Here is a 19,958-nt window from a genome sequence, read left to right as displayed (position 1 = left end):
AGAATTGAAGACTACTGACAACTAATAATTGTATGTGCTAAATTCTGCGTTGCTTGTTTTATATAATCTATATCGTATATAATATTTTTATTGCCGTAAACCCACTTCAAGTCAACTTGGGTTGAGGTAGTTGTGTGTTTTCCTCATTCATTTGTCATTCAATATGTATTTCTTTTGCTGTACAACAAGTTTTACTTTTGACTTGTGCTTTTAAGTCACCTTTGTATAATATTTGTGTAATTTGCTTTGTTTCCTTTAATATCTTGTTTATGAACGCACCGCCGGATTGGCGTGTGCCACTGTTACAAAAGTGTATGTTCTAATAAATAAATAAATAAATAAATAGCTTGGCTGAAGTGGCTGGTCAATTCAAGTTTGGTGACTCATTGAATAGAGGTAACGGGATAATCTCCACTTAGGAGATTAGAATTCTGGCGATCATTCTCCATTTATTTATATACCTCCATGATAGAACTTTTAATAACTCTGGTCTTTGTTTGCTTTTGCTAAATCCTTTTCAAGTGGTGGGTTATTTGTATAGGTATGCATAACCAACAATTAACAATGAGAGAACCTTCTTAAACCTCGTTGACTTGGGGATGATTTGAAATGACCGCCAATTATGACTGTTTGATATTTATTGCCAGCAATGTGGAAAAAGAGACACACATAGAAACGAAAAAAGCTATAATTTTGTTGAACGAGTAAAGTTTAACTAACCATAACTCCGCTTCTGGATATCGTTTGAAGTCAAATGATATACCATTTTAAGTTTATGATGTTTATTTTTAAACACGTAAATAAAACAAAATTGACCGGGGAGGAATTTACGGCTCATTCGCCGTGGGACGGTCACAAATGTCAAGTACTATAGACATGATATACATCATTTTAAAGCTAAATCTCAAAAATGATGATTGGCGACTTCAGGGCTCAGTTGTGCTGAATGGTCACATATATACCAATGCATGTGACCTTGGAGTCACCCATTCAGGTAATCCCATTTGAAATTCACACTCCCTGTCTGGGAGATTAAAGTCATGTCTTTCATATAGGTGTATGGATTACAGCTGGTGTAGTCCAATGTTAACCAATATATTTTGCTAATTCTATTTCCCAGCTTGATCTGATAAGGCCCTTAGCAGTTATGTTATCAGTCAAGGATGCAGATATCCTAGTACAAGATATATCTCAGAGTGCTACATAACCAATATGTTTTGCTATATTTCACAGCTTGATTTGATAAGGCCCTTAGCAGTTATGTTATCAGTCAAGGATGCAGATATTCTAGTACAAGATATATCACAGACAGCTACAGGAAGGTGAGTCTTAATATAGGCTGATATAAGTATAATGTAAACATTTGTCATTAATACACTCGTGATGCATGAAGCTGAATTTATACTCCATTTCTAAGCAAATGATTTGTTTTTTGACTAACTAGTTTACAATGTAGCAAAAGGTGTGCTTTGTTAATCAAAAATGAATTACTCATTGCTCAGCAACCAAATATAAATTCACCTTCAGGGGAGCTTCAGGTTAATAGGAATAAATCATAAGTTTTCCCAATTACCCACCTGCATCAAATTTTTATTTTTGCCAAAATTTGCAGTATTTTGCAAAAAACCTTTTGGAGTATATTGTACCAAACTTAGCAGTAAAATCCCTCTTATCTTTCTGATGATTTTAACAGTTTAAAGTTAACAGTGAATTGTATTATGCTTAATAATGAAATGTTTAGTATTCCCTCGTCATATTCTTGACTCACTTGGAGAGGAAATAGTGATTTACAAAAGTCTGATAAATCTTGTAAAGACTTGGATGAAACAATCCCATGATTTCTAACTGCTTTCAGATATAATCAAAGCATGCGTACTTGACTGTTATACTCCCATATTTAGTACTCCCTGGTCAAACTCATATATTTTCCTTATGACTGATACATTTTGTGTATTTTATCACTGTTTTTTCTACAGGTTAAAAATAGTATTTTCTGTTGCTAATGAGACATCTCATAAGGCCGTACCAGGCCCTACAGTAGCCAAAACATTACAGAATGAACAGATCACAAGTAATACAGGGCTGCTTAAATTTACAGTACTCAGTGTGGACACAGTAGGTAAGTATTCAAATCAGCTATTCCATTTAAAAGACACCCCCACTGTGAAGATTTTGGAATTGCAACCAAATTCAATGGTTTAAATAATTACAGATCCAACCATTTTTGTCCACAAAAGGAGGAAATGGTATAGAAGAATTTTGAATAAATTATTCCAAACAAAATTGACTCATTTGGGGACAAATTGTGGAAAATTCTGGATTTGATACATTTCAAATATTTTCGGGTGGAATGTAACATAAAACTAGCAAATATTTCCAGCTGGATTTTATACGTGTTAGCTCCCACAGTAAAAAATAGGATGCATTTACAGGATACAAATGCATACCTTGGCTGACCTAGGGGATTTACTGGTCCAGCCAGTTGGACCACATCTGCATCTGTAGAGTACTGTGCAAACTCCTGTTAGGGTATCTCACACAGAGTGTAGACGCGATGCAAAGCAGCCAAAAGAGGGCCCCTTTGTGATGTCCAATAGGTTGCTGTTGCTGGTCTTGGTTTTGAAGTCTTTCAAGGATGGTGATTCTCTGATGTCAGCAGGAAATATGTTCCATTGGGCTAGAGTTCTTGGTTATACAAGCGTACTTGTAACAGTCTTTGTTGGGTTGTGGTCGAACAAAAGTAACGGAAGAAGTCTGTCTGGTACATTGTCTTGGTCTGGTGCTATTGAATTTACTGATGTCGATGGAGACAAGCTAGTATCCTTTTTTACAGGTGCTTCCATTCAAGCTCACGAACCATGGATGAGACACTGCTATCATGGCTGAAATCTCTTTTGACAAATCTGGCAGCTCGGTTTAGGACAGCTTCCACAGCATCGATGTAAATCTGGTGTTGTGGATTCCAGATGTTAGCACAATATTCTAACTGGCGTCTGACAAGCGTTTTGTATGCCGTGGCTTTAACATTTTGATTACAGTGATAAAAGTTGCGTCGTTGAAGGCCTATGGTGCAGGACCTACACTAGTCACATGGTGCATAATGTGTGACTGGAGCACGCTTATAAGAATTTACACAGGTGTGAGTTGGGGCTTTATTGATGTGCGCAATAAGAAAATCTGAATAATTTTCGCCAATTATAAGCCAAACATACCTAAGTATAGACTGATGTGACAAAGCTGGAAGTATTTTGTAATCCATAAACATTAATAAAAATCTGAAATGGAGTAGATTAAAGAACTTTCATTGTATTTGGAATCATTTGTGAAAGCAGGCCCTATTTATGTGCCCCTCTTAAAAAAGTTGCACTTGTAACCGATGCATTATTTATATTCATATTCATATTTTATTAACATTTATCAAAAGGTCACCCAAAGGTCAAATTACATGATAAATTTACAAAGATAAAAACAACAAACATGCAAACATTTTTAAAGAATGATCTATATAACACACAGAATGATATAAAATTTCATTTACAGAAACTAATATTGTACTTTATAAATACTATCATAAAATATTAATAAATAAATAAAAAAGAAGAAAGAAAAACATTGCATAATACACTTCAAAAATGGGGGATTGCACGGCCTCTGTGCATGCAGGATACAATGAGCATATGAATAATTAATAAACATAAATAAAAATTAAACACTACTTGTTTAGCATGATATGGGACTATTTTGGAAGTGGGAGGTTCTGAATCGCAGTTGGGTGAATTTATGGAGCGATGTTGAGTGGCATTGTCATCCGCCAGAATGAATTCTTCGGGACCTCCATCGATGGCTGCAGCATATGGCACAACTTGAGGTCTGAGAATTTCTTCCACGTACCGTTCTCCCGTCAGCCCTCCTCTGATCACAACTAATTCTGTCCTTCCATCCACACTATAATTCTTCCCCATGTTATAATGCTGCCTCTGCCATACGCCTCAATCTCCTCTATGCAGTCGTCTTCCAGTCCTTCACCATTCCTTCTCTAAACTCTTCTGCGGCCGTCTACCCATTTAAGGCATATCGTGTATTCGTCTGTAAACAAGACTCTCTTCCATTGATATCGGTTCCATCTTCTGCGACGGCGGGCAAATCTCAGTCTCATCTCCTTGTGTCTCGGTGTTCGTCCAGGCTTCTTGGTCAGTCTCTGCGCTTTTAGATCGTCTCTGCGCTTTTAGATCGACGGCGTGCAATCGGTTTCTAACGGTCTGGTCATCACACATCTCATCTCGCCTTTGCCCTCTTCTTCTGTGCACCTTCTTCTTGATTTCACGAGCTGTGGAAAAAACAAAACATAAAGAATGTTTTAGTCACAAATCTTCTTTGGATTGATTATGCTAATCATGAAAACTACGGTGTTAAAGGCACATCATTGGACGAAAAAGAAAATCCAGAAAATTTATGTTTTAGCCACAAATCCTTACTTTGGATTGACATGCTTATCATGAAAAGTACAGTGTTTAAGCCACATCATTGGACGAAAAAGAAAATCCATTAAATTTATGTTCACCTGATGAAGTCTTGTTTCTCAATGCGTGGTTGATTATGGAGGCATCCTGCCTGGCAGACGTTACTCTCGGCCGTCCAGGTCTAGGCAAATCATTCACATTCTCTCTGTTCCGTCTTCTGTTGTACCATATAGAAGCTGTGTTATGGTGACAACCAACATCTCTAGCAGTCTCTCGAAATGACAAACTTCCATCTACTAGCCCACTGATTCTCCCTTGCTGTTCCGGAGACAACTTCCCCATTTTGTAGGTCTTCAACCACCTCTTCTCAACATCTACACATCTACACACATCTGAGAGGTCTAATTTCATTGTCATTAAAGGTTTACCCATGCATGTCAAAATGCAAATCAAATACCCCGCTCTTTTATTTGTATGCAGGCAAGTGTACAATGATTCCTGTACAGGTTGCTTCGGGCCACATAAACTCATCAGACTCTGATTAAATGGGGCTGGAACTAGTGGCGACTTTTTAATTGGGCTGTGTTTAGTTCTTCATCATTGAAATTTTAGCATATACAACTTTTGGATGGACTTCTTTGTTATATCATTAACATTTTTGTCCCACTTCAGGTAATTTTGCAGGTGAACACCAAGTATCTTAGCTACAGCTACATAGTTAAGGGGCTTATCAGCTATCTTAAGCTCAATAGTGGGCGGTGGTTGGTTCGGTTTTGAAACAGACCTGGATGGCCTGACACTTGCTAGGGTTCAAGCTAAGCTTGTTTTTGTTTGTCCACTCAGTGAACTCGTCCAGTGTATCTTGAAGCTTGCTTGCTTGGGAATACGGACGATTTTCAGCAAGTGTCAGGTCATCCACGTACTTCCAACAGTTGATGCTTGCATTTTTGGTCTGAACTGCATCATTAATGATAACCTGGAAGCCAACTGGGCCCAGTTTAGTACCCAGTGGGTGGGAGGGCACCATTGAGAACTTTGAACTCAGAGAGTGATTGATTGTAGCGGATACATTGCACACAGTTGCTGACATGGTCACACAACCAAGGAACGATGGCTCTGTGGACTCCCAAGTGGATAAATTTCTCAATGAGGATGTTGTGATCTATCATATCGAACGCTTTGGAGAAATCCGTCAGAACCACGTTGTTGACCTTGTCAGCACCTTGATGAACATTTCATAAATTAATTTGTTTCTTGTTTCTCTTCTTGTTTCAGTATGTCAATTAAATTGTTCTAATCACGGCTACTGTGATCCACATCAAAAGAAATGCATCTGTGAGAGTTTCTGGATGCAGAATATATTTCGGGTTTGGTTTATGGATGGGGAAAGTAATTGTGGTAAGTGGATGTGCATCTGTAACAGATAAATAGTGAAGAAGAGCAGAGTATATCTAAGTTTTTTTTAAATTTAGGCCTATTGAAAAGGAGCAGACTATGTCTAAGATTTTTTTTTCAAATTTAGGCCTATTGGGCCTATATATTGTCTGTAATAACTGGATCATTGTGTTTTGATGAGGTGTGATTACACACATATTTATGCATGTTTCTCCTTTGTTTCTGTTGCAGATTGGAGTATATTATATGTTATAATTGTATCATTTGTAATAGCTGTAGCTTTAGGAGCCGTCATTTGGTTTATTGCTTGGTGCTGTATAAGGTAAGTGACTTAGTGGTTGACTGCACAAAAATTCACAACACATAACAACTCATCAGGTATCAAGACACAGTACAATGTTAGAATTGATTTAGGACCCTGCTGCGGTTTAGCTATGTATGGTGTACTGCATGCATGTATGGTGTAATTAATCTTGACCCTGATTGTAGAAAATTTACGGGGAGGGGGAGAGAAAAGCAAGTTCTTTTTTGTTATGTTTAATAACTATACAGACTTTCTGGCGTGACATCTCCGTTGTTTCTTGCTCACTTTTCACAAATGAGGTGTCAAATTAAACAAGACATCTTTCATAACAAGCTGTACATTGTATATTTGGGATTTTTATGTCATCAGACTAGACCTGCCGATTTGATGCTGTTTAAGAGTGTAAACATGGAAGTGGGGTTCTGACTGACTAATAAGCCCAATCGCCATTGTGACTTCCGGTTTTTGAGAGCACTTTTAGGACACTTTGACCTCTGACATTTCGGGAAAATGACTCTAATTATTTTTTATTTTTTTATTATTCTAATAATGTTACAATTAAAAATATTTAGATAATTAATTTATATAATAAATATATTTTTTGGATTTGTTTTTATTCAAGTAAAACTTTTTTGATTATATTTTGTATGTACAAAAAACAATTTTCATGAAAGGTCAAAGGACAAAGTGTCCTAAAAATGCAAAAACTGTCCCACAATGCATTGCAAACTTCTAATGCCGATTTGGCTTATTGAATCACATCATCAATTCATCATCACAAGTTGTGTAGCATCGCATGATCCAAGTGTAACCTAATTCTTTTTGCGCGATAATCAGGAAGAGCAGTCAGACACTGCAGAAGGAACTTGCCCGACATTATAATCAATTTAGTAAGAATTTCATCTCTCTTGTCTTATTTGTAGAAGGAGAAAACGTGCAAAGAGAAGAAGAAGATATAATTTACTATCAGAAGAGATGGATACACAAGAAACATTAGAAATGCTACCAAAAGCAAATAATGGTAAGAATATGCTACCTGCAACAATAAAAGCACCAACTGTATTTTGTCAGAGGTTCTGGGTTTGCTGTTTTTACCTTTTCACATGCTTTCATAATATAATTATCACTTGATTCATAATACAATAACTTCTAACAAAATTAGATAATCCTGCTAGGATCGATAATTCGGGCCACTAAAAACTTTTATTAAACATGCTTTTGCTGTGGATAAGCAGTTTACAACAAGTTTTCTTTTCAACTTTGAAATGAGATGAAACCAGAATTTCGTCCAGGTGACAACTCGTAGGAACTTGCATTATATTTTACAGATTGCATTTTTGTATTCAAATTTGTATTTAATTCACTTGAAACTTAATGCTAGGTTGCCCGATTGCAACACACAAAGTTTTCTACCTCACAGGCCCTTCAGCCAAACATTTATATTCTAATATCTGAGTTAAATTGCTCCAGTTTTGATTCAAACTAGAACAAAAATATGTATCACAGTGGCCCATAGAACAGGACATGACTTTTGGGGTGGTACACCACCGAACTAGTGCCTAATCTAAACATATTTTGGGCCTAAAATTTGACTCGGATTATGAGAAAAATACAAGCTTTCATCTGATACCAAAACTTGCATTTTGATGGGGTAAAGTACTTCTGGGGTGGCATACCACCAAACTAGTGGCTAAACTAAGCATATTTTAAGCCTAAAATTTCACTGGGATTATGAGAAAATTACCAGCTTTCATATGCTACCAAAATTTGCATTTTGATGGGGTAAAGTATGAGGATGAGGCTGTCAATTATGTCACACTGTTTTAGCCAGTCTATGATTGTGCTTGCTTGCTTTGCTTTGAAATTAACAGACTAACTGACACTTTCATAAACTTAAAGTGGGTTACTTTGTATCAGGGCATGGGATAAGAATTTTCAGTTTCTTATCTCTTGACCTAAGGGCTAACCTGACTCAGTAAGAGTAAATGTTATATTGATTGTTGGGAGTGACCGCCTTTGCTTCTTTCTATTTCTTGCTATTCTTCATTTTTAACTGAATGGGGCAAGATGCTTTTGCATGGCTCGTGCATTTTGGTCTGGACTATGTATTTTCCATGGACCGGAGCACGTGTCACTTACGGACCAACCTAGGTCAACAAAGAGGTAGACAAACATATACAGTGCCAAGATGCAAGTGCAAAATGCCATAATAAATCTCAGTATTACCAAGAAACTACTAATTTTACTTTGTCTTTTTACATATTTATGATACTTAGTTCAAGAAAGTTAAATTGTTAGAAATAATAAGAATATCAGAAATGATATAAAAAAATAACAATGTACAGACTTCATGCTATCTGTTTTCGGCTATTATGCACTTCATACAATGTAGCTTTTATTTTTTATGGTCTGTCACACCCCTAAATGTTAATTGTTATAATAAAGTTTATGGTATCTTTATAATAATCAGATTTACCTCCTGTGAAATAGCTTTCCCCATTCTGATGCTTACTTACAGCTTTAGGTAGGGCAAGTGAGGGTAGGGTCTATTGTTTGCAGTGGCCAATGAGAAGGTGTTAATAACATTCCGGTGCCGCCCAGTTTTCCGGGGATCAGGCACAATACTATCTGTCACAGGAGGAGTATTTTGGCATCAATTTTGATGAAGAAAATTTTTCCCACCCACCACACCCAAAATTTAATTTCATATCCCAGTATTTGGTACCTTCGTGGGCAGTGTTTACAAATAATAATATTGTATTACTAATAAATTTGAGAAATAAATAGTGCATGAGAAATTGAACAAAAAATTATGTCAAATATCTAGATTTCTTTCCTGAATGTTCGCGGCTTCAGGGAAGTAGGATTAATGTATATGCACTTTTTTAATTCAAGGATTGACTCAATAAATGTATGTATACTTCTCTTAAGAAGGTAGTCCACATTTGTGACCCATCACATCGAAACACGGCAGTTGTCGGAAACCCACATTTAAAGATAATAAAGAAAATGTGCCCGAAAAATAAAGAAAATAAACGAAATTTGAACTGTATTTGTCACATAAAATCGCCATTCTACATGTGACATTAATGGAAGAGGTGCCATTTTAAAGCTTAAAAACAGTCCTCTAGTTTGGTAAAGAAATCTACAAGTTCATTTTTGACGACAACTGCCGTGTTTCGATGTGATGGGTCACATTTGATGTTCTGGAATTTTACCCTTTTGGTCCGTATTTTATTGGGTAAGCTGAAGTTAAATCCAATCTAGATTACAAAAAAATGGAGATACTCCTGACGGATATGCCTAGCAAAACTTTTGAGTAAAGCTTGTGCCTTATTTCATCTGGGGGTAAACTTTTTCAGCTGTGTACTTAAATTTCATTTAAACACATTCTGAGTTTCAATTAACCAGCATTACAGCTACAGGGCATGCAAGTGCAAGCAAACATTCTTTGTTATCATGGTTGATGGTCAGGGTCTAGATTGATATCATATGTTTAATATCATAAGTGGTATCGGAATGTGTTATGCCCAACACAGACTTGTTTCTCTAGGCTAACAATATCAGATTATAAGCAGTGTTGCCATAACTGCAGAGTACCAAGGTGATTGTCCTGTTGTTTAATGGCTAGCAAGTAGCCCAATTTGTATTTAGGTGCCAAGAAAACTTAAAAATCACACAAAAGGGTGGAAGAACAGTTATGTAATTTATGAAGTGCCAATGAAACACATAAATAAGATTCATATATTCTTAGAACCACATAGACAATCAAAGAAGCTGATAGAAAAATATGCGAAGTGCATAAATATTGTATAATCGCACTTGCTGGGCTCGTGCATTGGACTCATCAACATCTCAGCGTGTGTGTATTATTTAGTCCCAATTTCTCAAGCAACAATTGATACGCATTTATTAACCTATAAATATGGCACTTTAGAGACTTGTATAGAGTCTTACAACAACACTTGGTAAATTTGTTATAAACAAAGTGAAAATACATCCCACATTCTAAAAACATTCTGCTTTTCTGCTTTTAAAAAAATTATTGAGCAATCTGAGAGTAGCCCAATTATGTGTATAAATCACACCATTAGCACCACCGTCTATAAATTGTGGTCAGTCCAGACGAGTCTGCAGCCTGTTGACCCTTGGTGTCTGGGAAATATGAAATTGTCCCTCAGCAACCTCATCAAAACAAAAGAGCAGACATAGACATTGTCTGCGTTATTTAAAAAAGACCCAAATGATCAATAAAGTAAATGATCCAATGAGAATAGAGGCGTTAAGACTGTGGTGGTAACAACTTCTTGTTATGATAGTATTAGGTATAGGAGCTGGCATTAAAATTGGAAGTGGCTATTAGTTACAGTCATTCGGGAAAACTTAGCCAGACATCATTTTGCTGCTCTAAGACTACTAAGCGATACAGCTTACTTATAATTCAAAATTTTGGATACATTGAATATCCAGTGGAGGAAGATTTTGACATGTGCTCATCACTGAAAGTTGTTATTTTATTTATATAAGACTATGTTATGTTTTTAATGATATTTCTTTGGGTTTTTGAAATTTTTCGGACTATTTCTTGTCATTCAATAATATAATTCTGAAATATAAATGGTTTGTAAAAGGTACATGTGTCTGGTCATGTCTCCCTTGATAAGATGTTTGTTTATATATATATTGGGTAAGAGCTGAATGTGCTGTTGGTAATTGAGTTTAGTGTTACCTGGCATTTGAAACTACATTTAATACTTGCTTTATTATTGTAGGTGAAAGTTGACAACAATTTCCAAATCTTTGAACTGGATCTGTATTAAGCTATTCCATTTGATCCACACCTCCCTGTGGAAAATAACACTGCAATCTCAATTCTAGTCATACTATATGTCAATCCATTTGGACATTTTGACATGTTTTATGTTAAAATCTTCCTAAAAAATGGTTGAAAATTATAAAATCTAGTAGGAAATTACATACACCACAAGATTCTTATTGCAGCCGCCTGCACACAAAGTACAATTACATAGTACCAATGCTGCATGCACAGAATCCACCAGCAGTAGTACTGCACAGGTACTATACTGGTACTCCCCTGGACTGCACATACGGTGTACCCGTGCAGGCGACCTCAATAGGAATCTTGTAGTGTAAGTTGGCCCCTAATTGGGAATTTCAAGTACTAGTATTCCCTTCCATTGTTTTTGTATTGTAAAGTGTTGGATCTGGAATAGCCAAAACTGTTGAATTTAGTTTGAACTCCCATCTTCCTAAAGGGGAATATGTTTTTCAAATGGAATAGCCCATTGCAGTGTATTTAAAGCCATAATGTATGATTTCCATCAAATTAATTTTGTTATTCTTGGCTCAAAATCTTTCTATTACATTTTTGGCTACTGTGCTCTAATTTTTCTGAAGCAAAACAAGAAGTAGAAAAAAACAAAAAACAAAACAAAACAAAAGACAAAACAAAAAAATCCCAGTGCCTGTTTTAAAAGTTATTCACTCGATCTTCTAAGACAAACCATGGTTAGCCATGGTAAGGTAGGTTAATTTATGTTTTTACTCGGCAAAATGATAATAATAAGAAGCTAAATACTGCCATTTAATCTTGTCTATTATATGTAAGTCGTTTTGATTTCAGCGATTGCAGTGGTCAAGTACGATTAGGAGATTTTTTCCGGCCCATTTCATGCAAAATGACAGTTGGGCGAAACATAAAATCAAGTAGAACATAACTGAAAATAAAACAGATGGTCCCAAGATGGATACAATTTATCATTCCAATCATGACAGGATGCTGACCTCAATTACTTACTGTCTCCAGCAATGGATCAAAAGCTGCATCTTGCTTTTTTCTTCTACATACAAAATCACAGCTACCTAATGCTTCAAATTGCAATAATCACACCTCTGTGGTCACTGGGCACTAGTATATAATTACCTTAAAAAGATCTGTGGAATATATAATTGCATTCAGGGCTATAGTAACAGATATTAATAGGTCCCAGGTGTGTGTTTGGACATGTTGTGTGTATGATGAGTATGTTTGCGAGATTTTGATGTAGACTTTTGTCTTGCTCATTAAAGTAGTGTCATACTGCTGAATATATTGCTGTGGTTTGAAGAAAAAAACATAGATTCCAAACGGTCTGTCTTCCATGATTTATAACAACTATAAGAAGTACTAATAACCCTCACATAGACCCCAAGAGGGGCAACTCAGTACATGATCTTAATCTCACACACAGGGGGTATAGATTTCAAATGGAGTCACCCATTCAGGAAACCCCATTTGAAATTCACACAAGATTAAGGTCATGTCTTCCGTAGGGGGTTTATGGATTTCAACTAGAATATCCCAAAATTATCATCTCATTAGGTAATTATTTTATGCCATAACCAGTATGGATGGATTGACAAGGGTCTTTGCCTGGGGTAGGGAGGTACCACTGAGAATCTGAAAGGAAGAGGATGCATCACTCTACCAACTTTTCCTAAAGTTTAAAAACTTTAGTTACAGTTATACAAAATTAGGCCATTTTCTTGATAAAAATTTAGAACATTTACCCATACATAATGCAAAATTTACCAATTCATATGCAAAATTTGGCCTAGAAAAAAATCCGAATTAGTATAGTTATACAAAATTAGGCCATTTCTTGATAAGAATTAACAACATTTACCCATATATATGCAAAATTTCGCCTAGAAAAATTCTGAATTAGCATAGTTATACAAAATTAGGCCATTTCTTGATAAGAATTAACAATATTTACCCATACATATGCAAAATTTGGCTTAGAAAAATTCTGAATTAGCATAGTTATATAAAATTAGGCCATTTCTTGATAAGAATTTACAACATTTACCCATATATATGCAAAATTTGGCCTAGAAAAAAAATCTGAACTAGCATAGTTATACAAAATTAGGCAATTTCTTGATAAAAATTTAGAACATTTACCCATACATAAATTTGGCCTAGAAAAAAAAATCTGATTAGCATAGTTATACAAAATTAAGCCATTTCTTGATAAGAATTTACAACATTTACTCATACATATGCAAAATTTGGCTTAGAAAAAAATTCTAAATTAGCATATCTCCTTGCATGACCTGATTCACTTCGACAGTTCCCCACTTCTATATATTCACACTTATTTTAAGGTTAATGAAATAATGCAAAAACATGCAATTGGGTCTGGGCAGGTTGCTAAAAACACATTACTCCCACACAAATGTGTGTTATTATCAGAATTTTAACCTTTAAAATAATAACAACAAACTTGTTAACTTATTTAAATTTAACCACTGTTTTGATTAGTTGCTAATTTGTATGCTATACTGGTACCAGCAAGGCCAGGGTTTTGTATTGTAAGGCAAAAAAAGTCTATTTGTCCTTTCAGGTCAAAATTTATTTGAGTAATTTTTTTAAAAGTTCCTAAAGTATGTTAAAATTTCACTGAAACACACTGAATTTGTGAAAATTGTTCCAACTTTTGTTCTTATATTTTATAGACTTTTGTTCTTATCTTATAGACTATAAAGCTTGAAAAAATTTATGTTGCAGAATAAAGCATATTATTAAAAAATACATCCTGGTGGGGAATTCCTGGTATACATCCAGCTGCCATTTTTCTCATGTATGGCACTGGATCAGGGTTTGTTTTACAGGTTAATAAATTGGGTCTACACCTTTTAAAATTTCACCAATATTTAGTGCTGAAAAGTGCATCAAAATGTTTAAAAAGCTACATTTCCATTTTGAAAAAAAAAGAAGTTTTATATATTTTTGGGGTCAGTAGAGAATGGCAATCTAACCTTTTTGTTAGGCCTAATGTAAAATATTTATATTTAAGAACCACCCAATTTCATTTATATTTATTTAGCAACCTTAAATTTTCACAAACCTTAAGTGCAATTTTGATTGGGTTTTCATGATTCAAGCCTATCAAAATTGGTATCCATATGAAATAAAATATGAAAATATTTGTATAACAAAGCAGTAATTTTGAATTGGCCTTATCACATTTTGCATTTCACATAAATGTAGATTAAAGAAGTTGCTTGAATAAATATTTGCATCTTTAATATGTGTATCTTGATATCGGCGAACATCCAAACAGTTGATCAAACAAACACTTATTGAAATAAAATCCAGGAAAATGGAAATTGACCATTCACTTTGTACGTCACCAAAGAGACGCTTAGTAATCAAGTGATACAGCACAGCTGTGCTCTGACAGGCATGAACTCTCAGAGGGATCGAACCTCCAAATGCAGAAATGAAATTTTAAGTCACTCTGATGCGAGTCGTGTCTACACTGGTTTTACTTGCAGAAACCCATGAGCCACCTAAGTGACTAACATACAGGCTGTATCAAAATGATTTGTACCCATCAGATTTGTTGTCTAATGAAACACCTGCTTCTTCCACATTCAACATTAGGTCGTCTTGAAATGACTACAATATATAGTTTTATGGCCTTTTATAACTATAACTATAACATCTACAGATATGGGGGATGTTATACTGCATTTTGATGTGGCAGTCTTGGCCATCCTTAATAGATATTGATGTGTACCAAGCATTTTGATACATCCCGTATATGCTTAGGGTGTAGAAATAGGAATCACCATGCACAATCATAATGTAGGCAACAATCTTATATTTTCTTTGGCATATATTTGTTAGGTTTACACATGCATGTCCCAAATTACTGGAATCTTTTTGTGTGTGTTTGTAGGTCAGCAGAGCAATTTAGTCTCTACAGAAATAGCCAGTGTGGTTCAGCTTAAAATGGACAGAAACCCTTCCTGGCAGGAGTTACTAATATTATCAAGCATTTGGGAAAGAATAACAAAATTAAAATTGACGCAAATCATACATTACGGCTTTAATGAAACCCTAACATGTGTCTGCACAGAACAGACTGCCAATTTACCTCTGAGTGCACTTGGAGGATCAACAAAATCCCCTAAAAATCTTGGGAGTTCGAGGTGGATCCAACTGCCCTTGGAGTGTCAAACATTTCCGCATGAGCGAAACCGCTGACGGTGTTAACCGCTGAATGAACCCTCAAAGGTTCCAAACCTCTGAGTGCATGTCACTCATGTTGACATGCTTATACAAGGTTGTGATGCAAAAGCTAGATTTAATTTCAATTCAATAATGCATACATATGGTTTACTTTACCTTTAAAATGTTTCTAGGTTTATAGATTATCTTGTCTTATTTGAATTATTGCTGTTGCCCTGAAGCACACATATCTTGATTTGTGTTCTATTACCAATCAATAAAATATTCATATTGCTGATATTAAGCTTCTCATTTCTGACATTTAATACACATAATCAAGGAAACTGGAAACGAGCTTATGTTCAAAAGGACTTAATCTTCAAAGTTCTACTTTTTGGCTTATGTTAGTTGCAGTAGGTTCCATGCAGTAGGTTCCATGCATCAAACATGTGTCATATTTCAGAGTTGGCAGGTGCATATTAACTTGCAAATCACTCAACCATCAATATCAGGAGAAGTTGACATTTTTATTTGTTCACACCATGGTTGATCTTTGAGAGTACATGTACAGAAGCATAAAATGTTACAGTTTTGATTAGGAAATCAGGCTCAAACTATATTTTTAGAGGGAGCTAGCTCTTGGTGAAGTAGTTAAAGCACTTGCTCTGGTGCATGAGCTCCTACATGTACAGTGGCGTACCGTGGCCGCTCCTACCCCGGGGGGCTGAAGAAATTCAATTTTGCCACCCCTTCCTCAACAGCCCGAAAAGGTTGACCCAATTTTTTTTTTTTTTTTTTGAAAAAGTGAAGAGCAAAAAAAAAAAGAAAGGATTATAGGTGCTAGCGCCTCACGCAACACATTTTGATTTTGTATACTTTATCAAATTTTTTCCGCCTTTTTTTTCTTTACTTATTCTTTTGTGCCCCTTCTTCTTCCGCCGCCTTCTTCTGCCGCCCCTTTGTTTTGGCCGCCGCCTGCTTTTACCCCGGGGGGGCTCGCGCCCCACCCCCCCCAAAAAAAAATATGCGCATAATGTAGGTTCAGTCTTATGGCAGTGGTGACTTGCTGTGATATTGACTAGGAAAAAATTGTGGATTGGTAACATCAAAATATTAAGACTTCTGCTCTCCCCATGGTGCATTTTGTATTGGGTCAATGAACCATGAGAGTACTCCTTCCTTCAGAGTGGATAAAGCCACTGGCCTTGTGTATTAAGTGCCATACCTGTGCACATAACTCACAGGCAGTGTGAACCCTTGATGACTGACTCAAATTCTCCTGGTGTTGTTTTGATATTCACAATCAAATTAGACATGGTTCACATTATTTGAGGAAGTGAACTGATTCTGATATTCACCAAATAGCTGAGCTGTGATCATGATGAAATGGCATATTAACAAGCCCAAACATATTCTCATGTATTCTTTGTCAGATGGGAAGTGCTAGTTTGTAGTCCTATAAGCTTGTCATTGTATCTTTCATCTTGAGGTGGATGACCATTTTCATCTCAAGTTTCTACTATTAAAATATTAAAACTAGTTGCACTGATTCACAAATTATCATTTCTAGATGCAAACTACAAAGTGAGGTCATCCTGCAAAGTGCAGTTGCAAATTTAAAATTTAATGTATACTGCAATCATTTTTGATTCCACATCAGTGTAGCTTGAGCCATCCATATGCAAGGAGAACATAGAGTCAATGCCTGTCCAGTCACAGTAACTTAGAATTAATAAATACTGATTTTGTGAGATTCAGTCATATTTTCTAGATTTTCATCAGGACAGGTGGGTGACAGGTGTGAATTAATTAAGGTATAAGTCAATTAAATACTGCTTGGAGCTACCTGGAACTGCGCTATTCCATTTCAAACCCAAACACCTTTTATGGAAGTCATATCATGACCTTAATCTTCCACACATTGAACATGAATTTTGAATGGGGTTAACTGATGGTTGACTTTATTTGAAATTTACACCTGCTGTGTGGAGATTAAGGTCATGTTTTCCAGGGGGAGTATGGATTTCAACTGGAATAGCCCAAATATTTCACCATTAAAGAGACTCCAAACCTAGCATAAGGCGCACTCTGTCTTATGCATCTTTCCAAATAGAGCATTTACCAATTTATGCAGCAGAAAGGCTAACAAAAAAGTAGCATTTGTAATACTAGTTGTTGATGCATTTTTCCAGATACAAAAAGTAAGTTTACCAACCTATGTAGCAGAAACGTAAAAAGTGAAAAGGTGTGAAAAGTCTTAAGGAGAATAAACTTTTCTTAGTTTAAAATATAAATGCACAAGGAAAAAGATAGCTTTCAAACTGTAGGTTGTCATCTCAAATTTGTCAATTTCAAATTACAAATTTAACAATGCCACGTTCTCCTTGCCTCTGAGTTAGGTTTTATCTCCATTAAATAATGTCCAGTTTCTTATGGCATAAATATCCCACTTCAGGCAAGTGATATGAATGCCTCATATGTAATTATAGCCATTGTTCTGATTTTTCATGTCATCAGAAGTTTATATTGCCATCAATCAAATGGTTACTAATGCTTTTGTTTTGAAATTAGATTGTCTTTTGGAGCATAGCAAGGATTGAGATTTTATTCAGTGTAAAAGGTTGCTCTGTAGGATAGTTTGAAAAACTGAAAGGAAAAAGATTTTTTTAAATATAAATACTGGTCCAGGAGCATACGTACCAATAAATTGATAATATGCCTCCCTGGGATTCATTCATAACTTGTCATACATGTATATGTATCTCTTGCCACAGAATATTTATCTAAAAGGGGGCCATTCCAGTTGAAATCTAAACACCCCTGTGGAAGACATGACCTTAAGCTCCCACACAGGGGATGTAGATTTCAAATGGAGTCACCCATTCAGGTAACCCCATTTGAAATTCTGTGTCGACGATTAAGGATATGTCTTCCATGGAGGGTGTGGATTTCAACTGGAATAGCTCATTTATTTAATGATGAAGTTAAGTATTGAAGCTATTTTTCCCACCAACAAAATGAAAGTTTATAAATGACATCAATGCTGAAGTTTATTCACATTTGTATTAGTAAACGTGATAATGCCACTAGGCAATCACATATTTATCTTTTGTAGACAGAAGATTTTACATCTTGTCTGGTGTAAGTGTGGTTTTTTGCAATAGAGCCTTTGTATAGAAATGGCATGTTATCAATCTTTGCAATATAAATCATGAGCTTCGGGCAGCGCGACTTTTATATGCGAAAGTTATGTTATGGTTTAGGGATTAAGTTGTATTTTTCAAAGAAATATTTAATGAGTGAGATTTATTGTTAATAATATTTCGCGATCTGATTCTGTGGATAAAAGCATTCAAAATGCGGCTAATGTTCATGTGGGTATTGAAAGTTATTGAGTTATTAAAAGAAATAATAATATCTTTGGGCTAATATTTCATAATTTAGCAAGGAAGAAGTGTATGTTGTTTTGATTATTGAAAAGAAAAATATACATTTGAAATGGGTAGAATTTCATAGTTGGTGAGAATCAGGCCAGAAGATATTTGCATGCTTCAATTGATTCTCATAACAACAAAAAATAGTTAAAATACATAAATACAAAATGAAGGAAAGTAAAAAGAATTTGATGAAAACAATAGAACCTGCAATATAAGACACCACAACCAAATTTGTTGGATCTTTGGATTGACCTTTGATGCTGATTTGATTCTTTTTATTTATAAACTATCAACATATTAATCAGAATTAATGGTAAATTTGTGTTGATCAATATCAGTACATGCAAAGATTCATATGCTATAACAATTAACATTCTTAGTCAGTGGGAGTGGTCTATTACATAGAAACATAATCTGATTGGATAGCCGCATGATTTTGGGTGTCGTCTATCAGGCTGTAGACGACCTCACATCATCATGAGTGTTGATAACGTGTAACACGCTCATAGAGGTGCGCGTATGTATCGCGTTGTATGCGTAGACGCAGTGCGGAATACTCGCACGCGCTAGAAGTACGCGCAACAAAGATGTGCAGTTGTAAACAAGTTTCGTTCATTTTAGAAAAAGGGGCGTTTTTATGACGGTAACTTAAGTTTTGCTTTAAAAAAAATAATTTACAGTTATTAAAATAATATGTAACTGACTAAGAATGAGAATAAATGATAGGAATTTTTATTTTGACTATCGTAGTCAAAATATCGTAGTGGATATTGGCAAAATATCGTAGTACTACTCAAAAATATTGGACCTGCCTGTCGTCTATCACACGGTAGAGGATAATCAAAATAAAAATTCCTATCTTTTATTCTCTAAATAGTGGATTGCTTAATTTCATAAAAATGACCAAGCATCGATTATCGAAAGGTCAAACTAATTTGGTCCTACTTCCTAAGAAAAATCTTTGTTTCATGGAAATATGTTATGGTATCCTTTGCAATAATTGAACTGCAGATTTACTCTGAGGCAGGAGCATGACCAGAGAGTAATGGGGATAGACTGCCCTCTCAAAGGGCTATTCCAGTTGAAATCCACACTACCCCTGTGGAAGATTTTGGATATATCTTCCACGGGGGCGTGTATTTTTCAAATGTAATTGGTCAGCGTTAATCATTTTGAAAGCCATATTCCCCCTGTATTATTGCTTTACCTATATCTTCCACAACTGGAGTGAGTATTGGCGCCCTCTACGGAGGCGCCAAAATATAGGCATGACTTTGTGATTCTTTGTGAAAAGCTTCTAATTTCACTCTTGCTAGATTGACTTCGCAATTGTTTTGCTA

At 35.5% G+C, this 19,958-nt stretch overlaps 1 protein-coding gene across 1 annotated transcript in view; it reads left to right on the top strand.

Moving 5' to 3' along the window:
• LOC140151124 (dyslexia-associated protein KIAA0319-like protein) overlaps nucleotides 1–19,958 on the top strand; it is a 106,283-nt gene that overhangs the window by 70,601 nt on the left and 15,724 nt on the right. Inside the window, exons 19-23 of the mRNA XM_072173347.1 lie at nucleotides 1,234–1,322; nucleotides 1,977–2,119; nucleotides 5,736–5,858; nucleotides 6,087–6,177; nucleotides 7,083–7,180. Of these exons, the coding sequence (XP_072029448.1) occupies nucleotides 1,234–1,322; nucleotides 1,977–2,119; nucleotides 5,736–5,858; nucleotides 6,087–6,177; nucleotides 7,083–7,180 (544 nt within the window). The remainder of the gene's footprint in view (nucleotides 1–1,233; nucleotides 1,323–1,976; nucleotides 2,120–5,735; nucleotides 5,859–6,086; nucleotides 6,178–7,082; nucleotides 7,181–19,958) is intronic.

This window comes from Amphiura filiformis, chromosome 4 (assembly GCF_039555335.1).
Source record: "Amphiura filiformis chromosome 4, Afil_fr2py, whole genome shotgun sequence".
Classification (NCBI taxonomy): domain Eukaryota; kingdom Metazoa; phylum Echinodermata; class Ophiuroidea; order Amphilepidida; family Amphiuridae; genus Amphiura; species Amphiura filiformis.
Note: the sequence above shows the minus strand (reverse complement) of the source record. Positions and strands in the feature narration are given on the sequence as shown.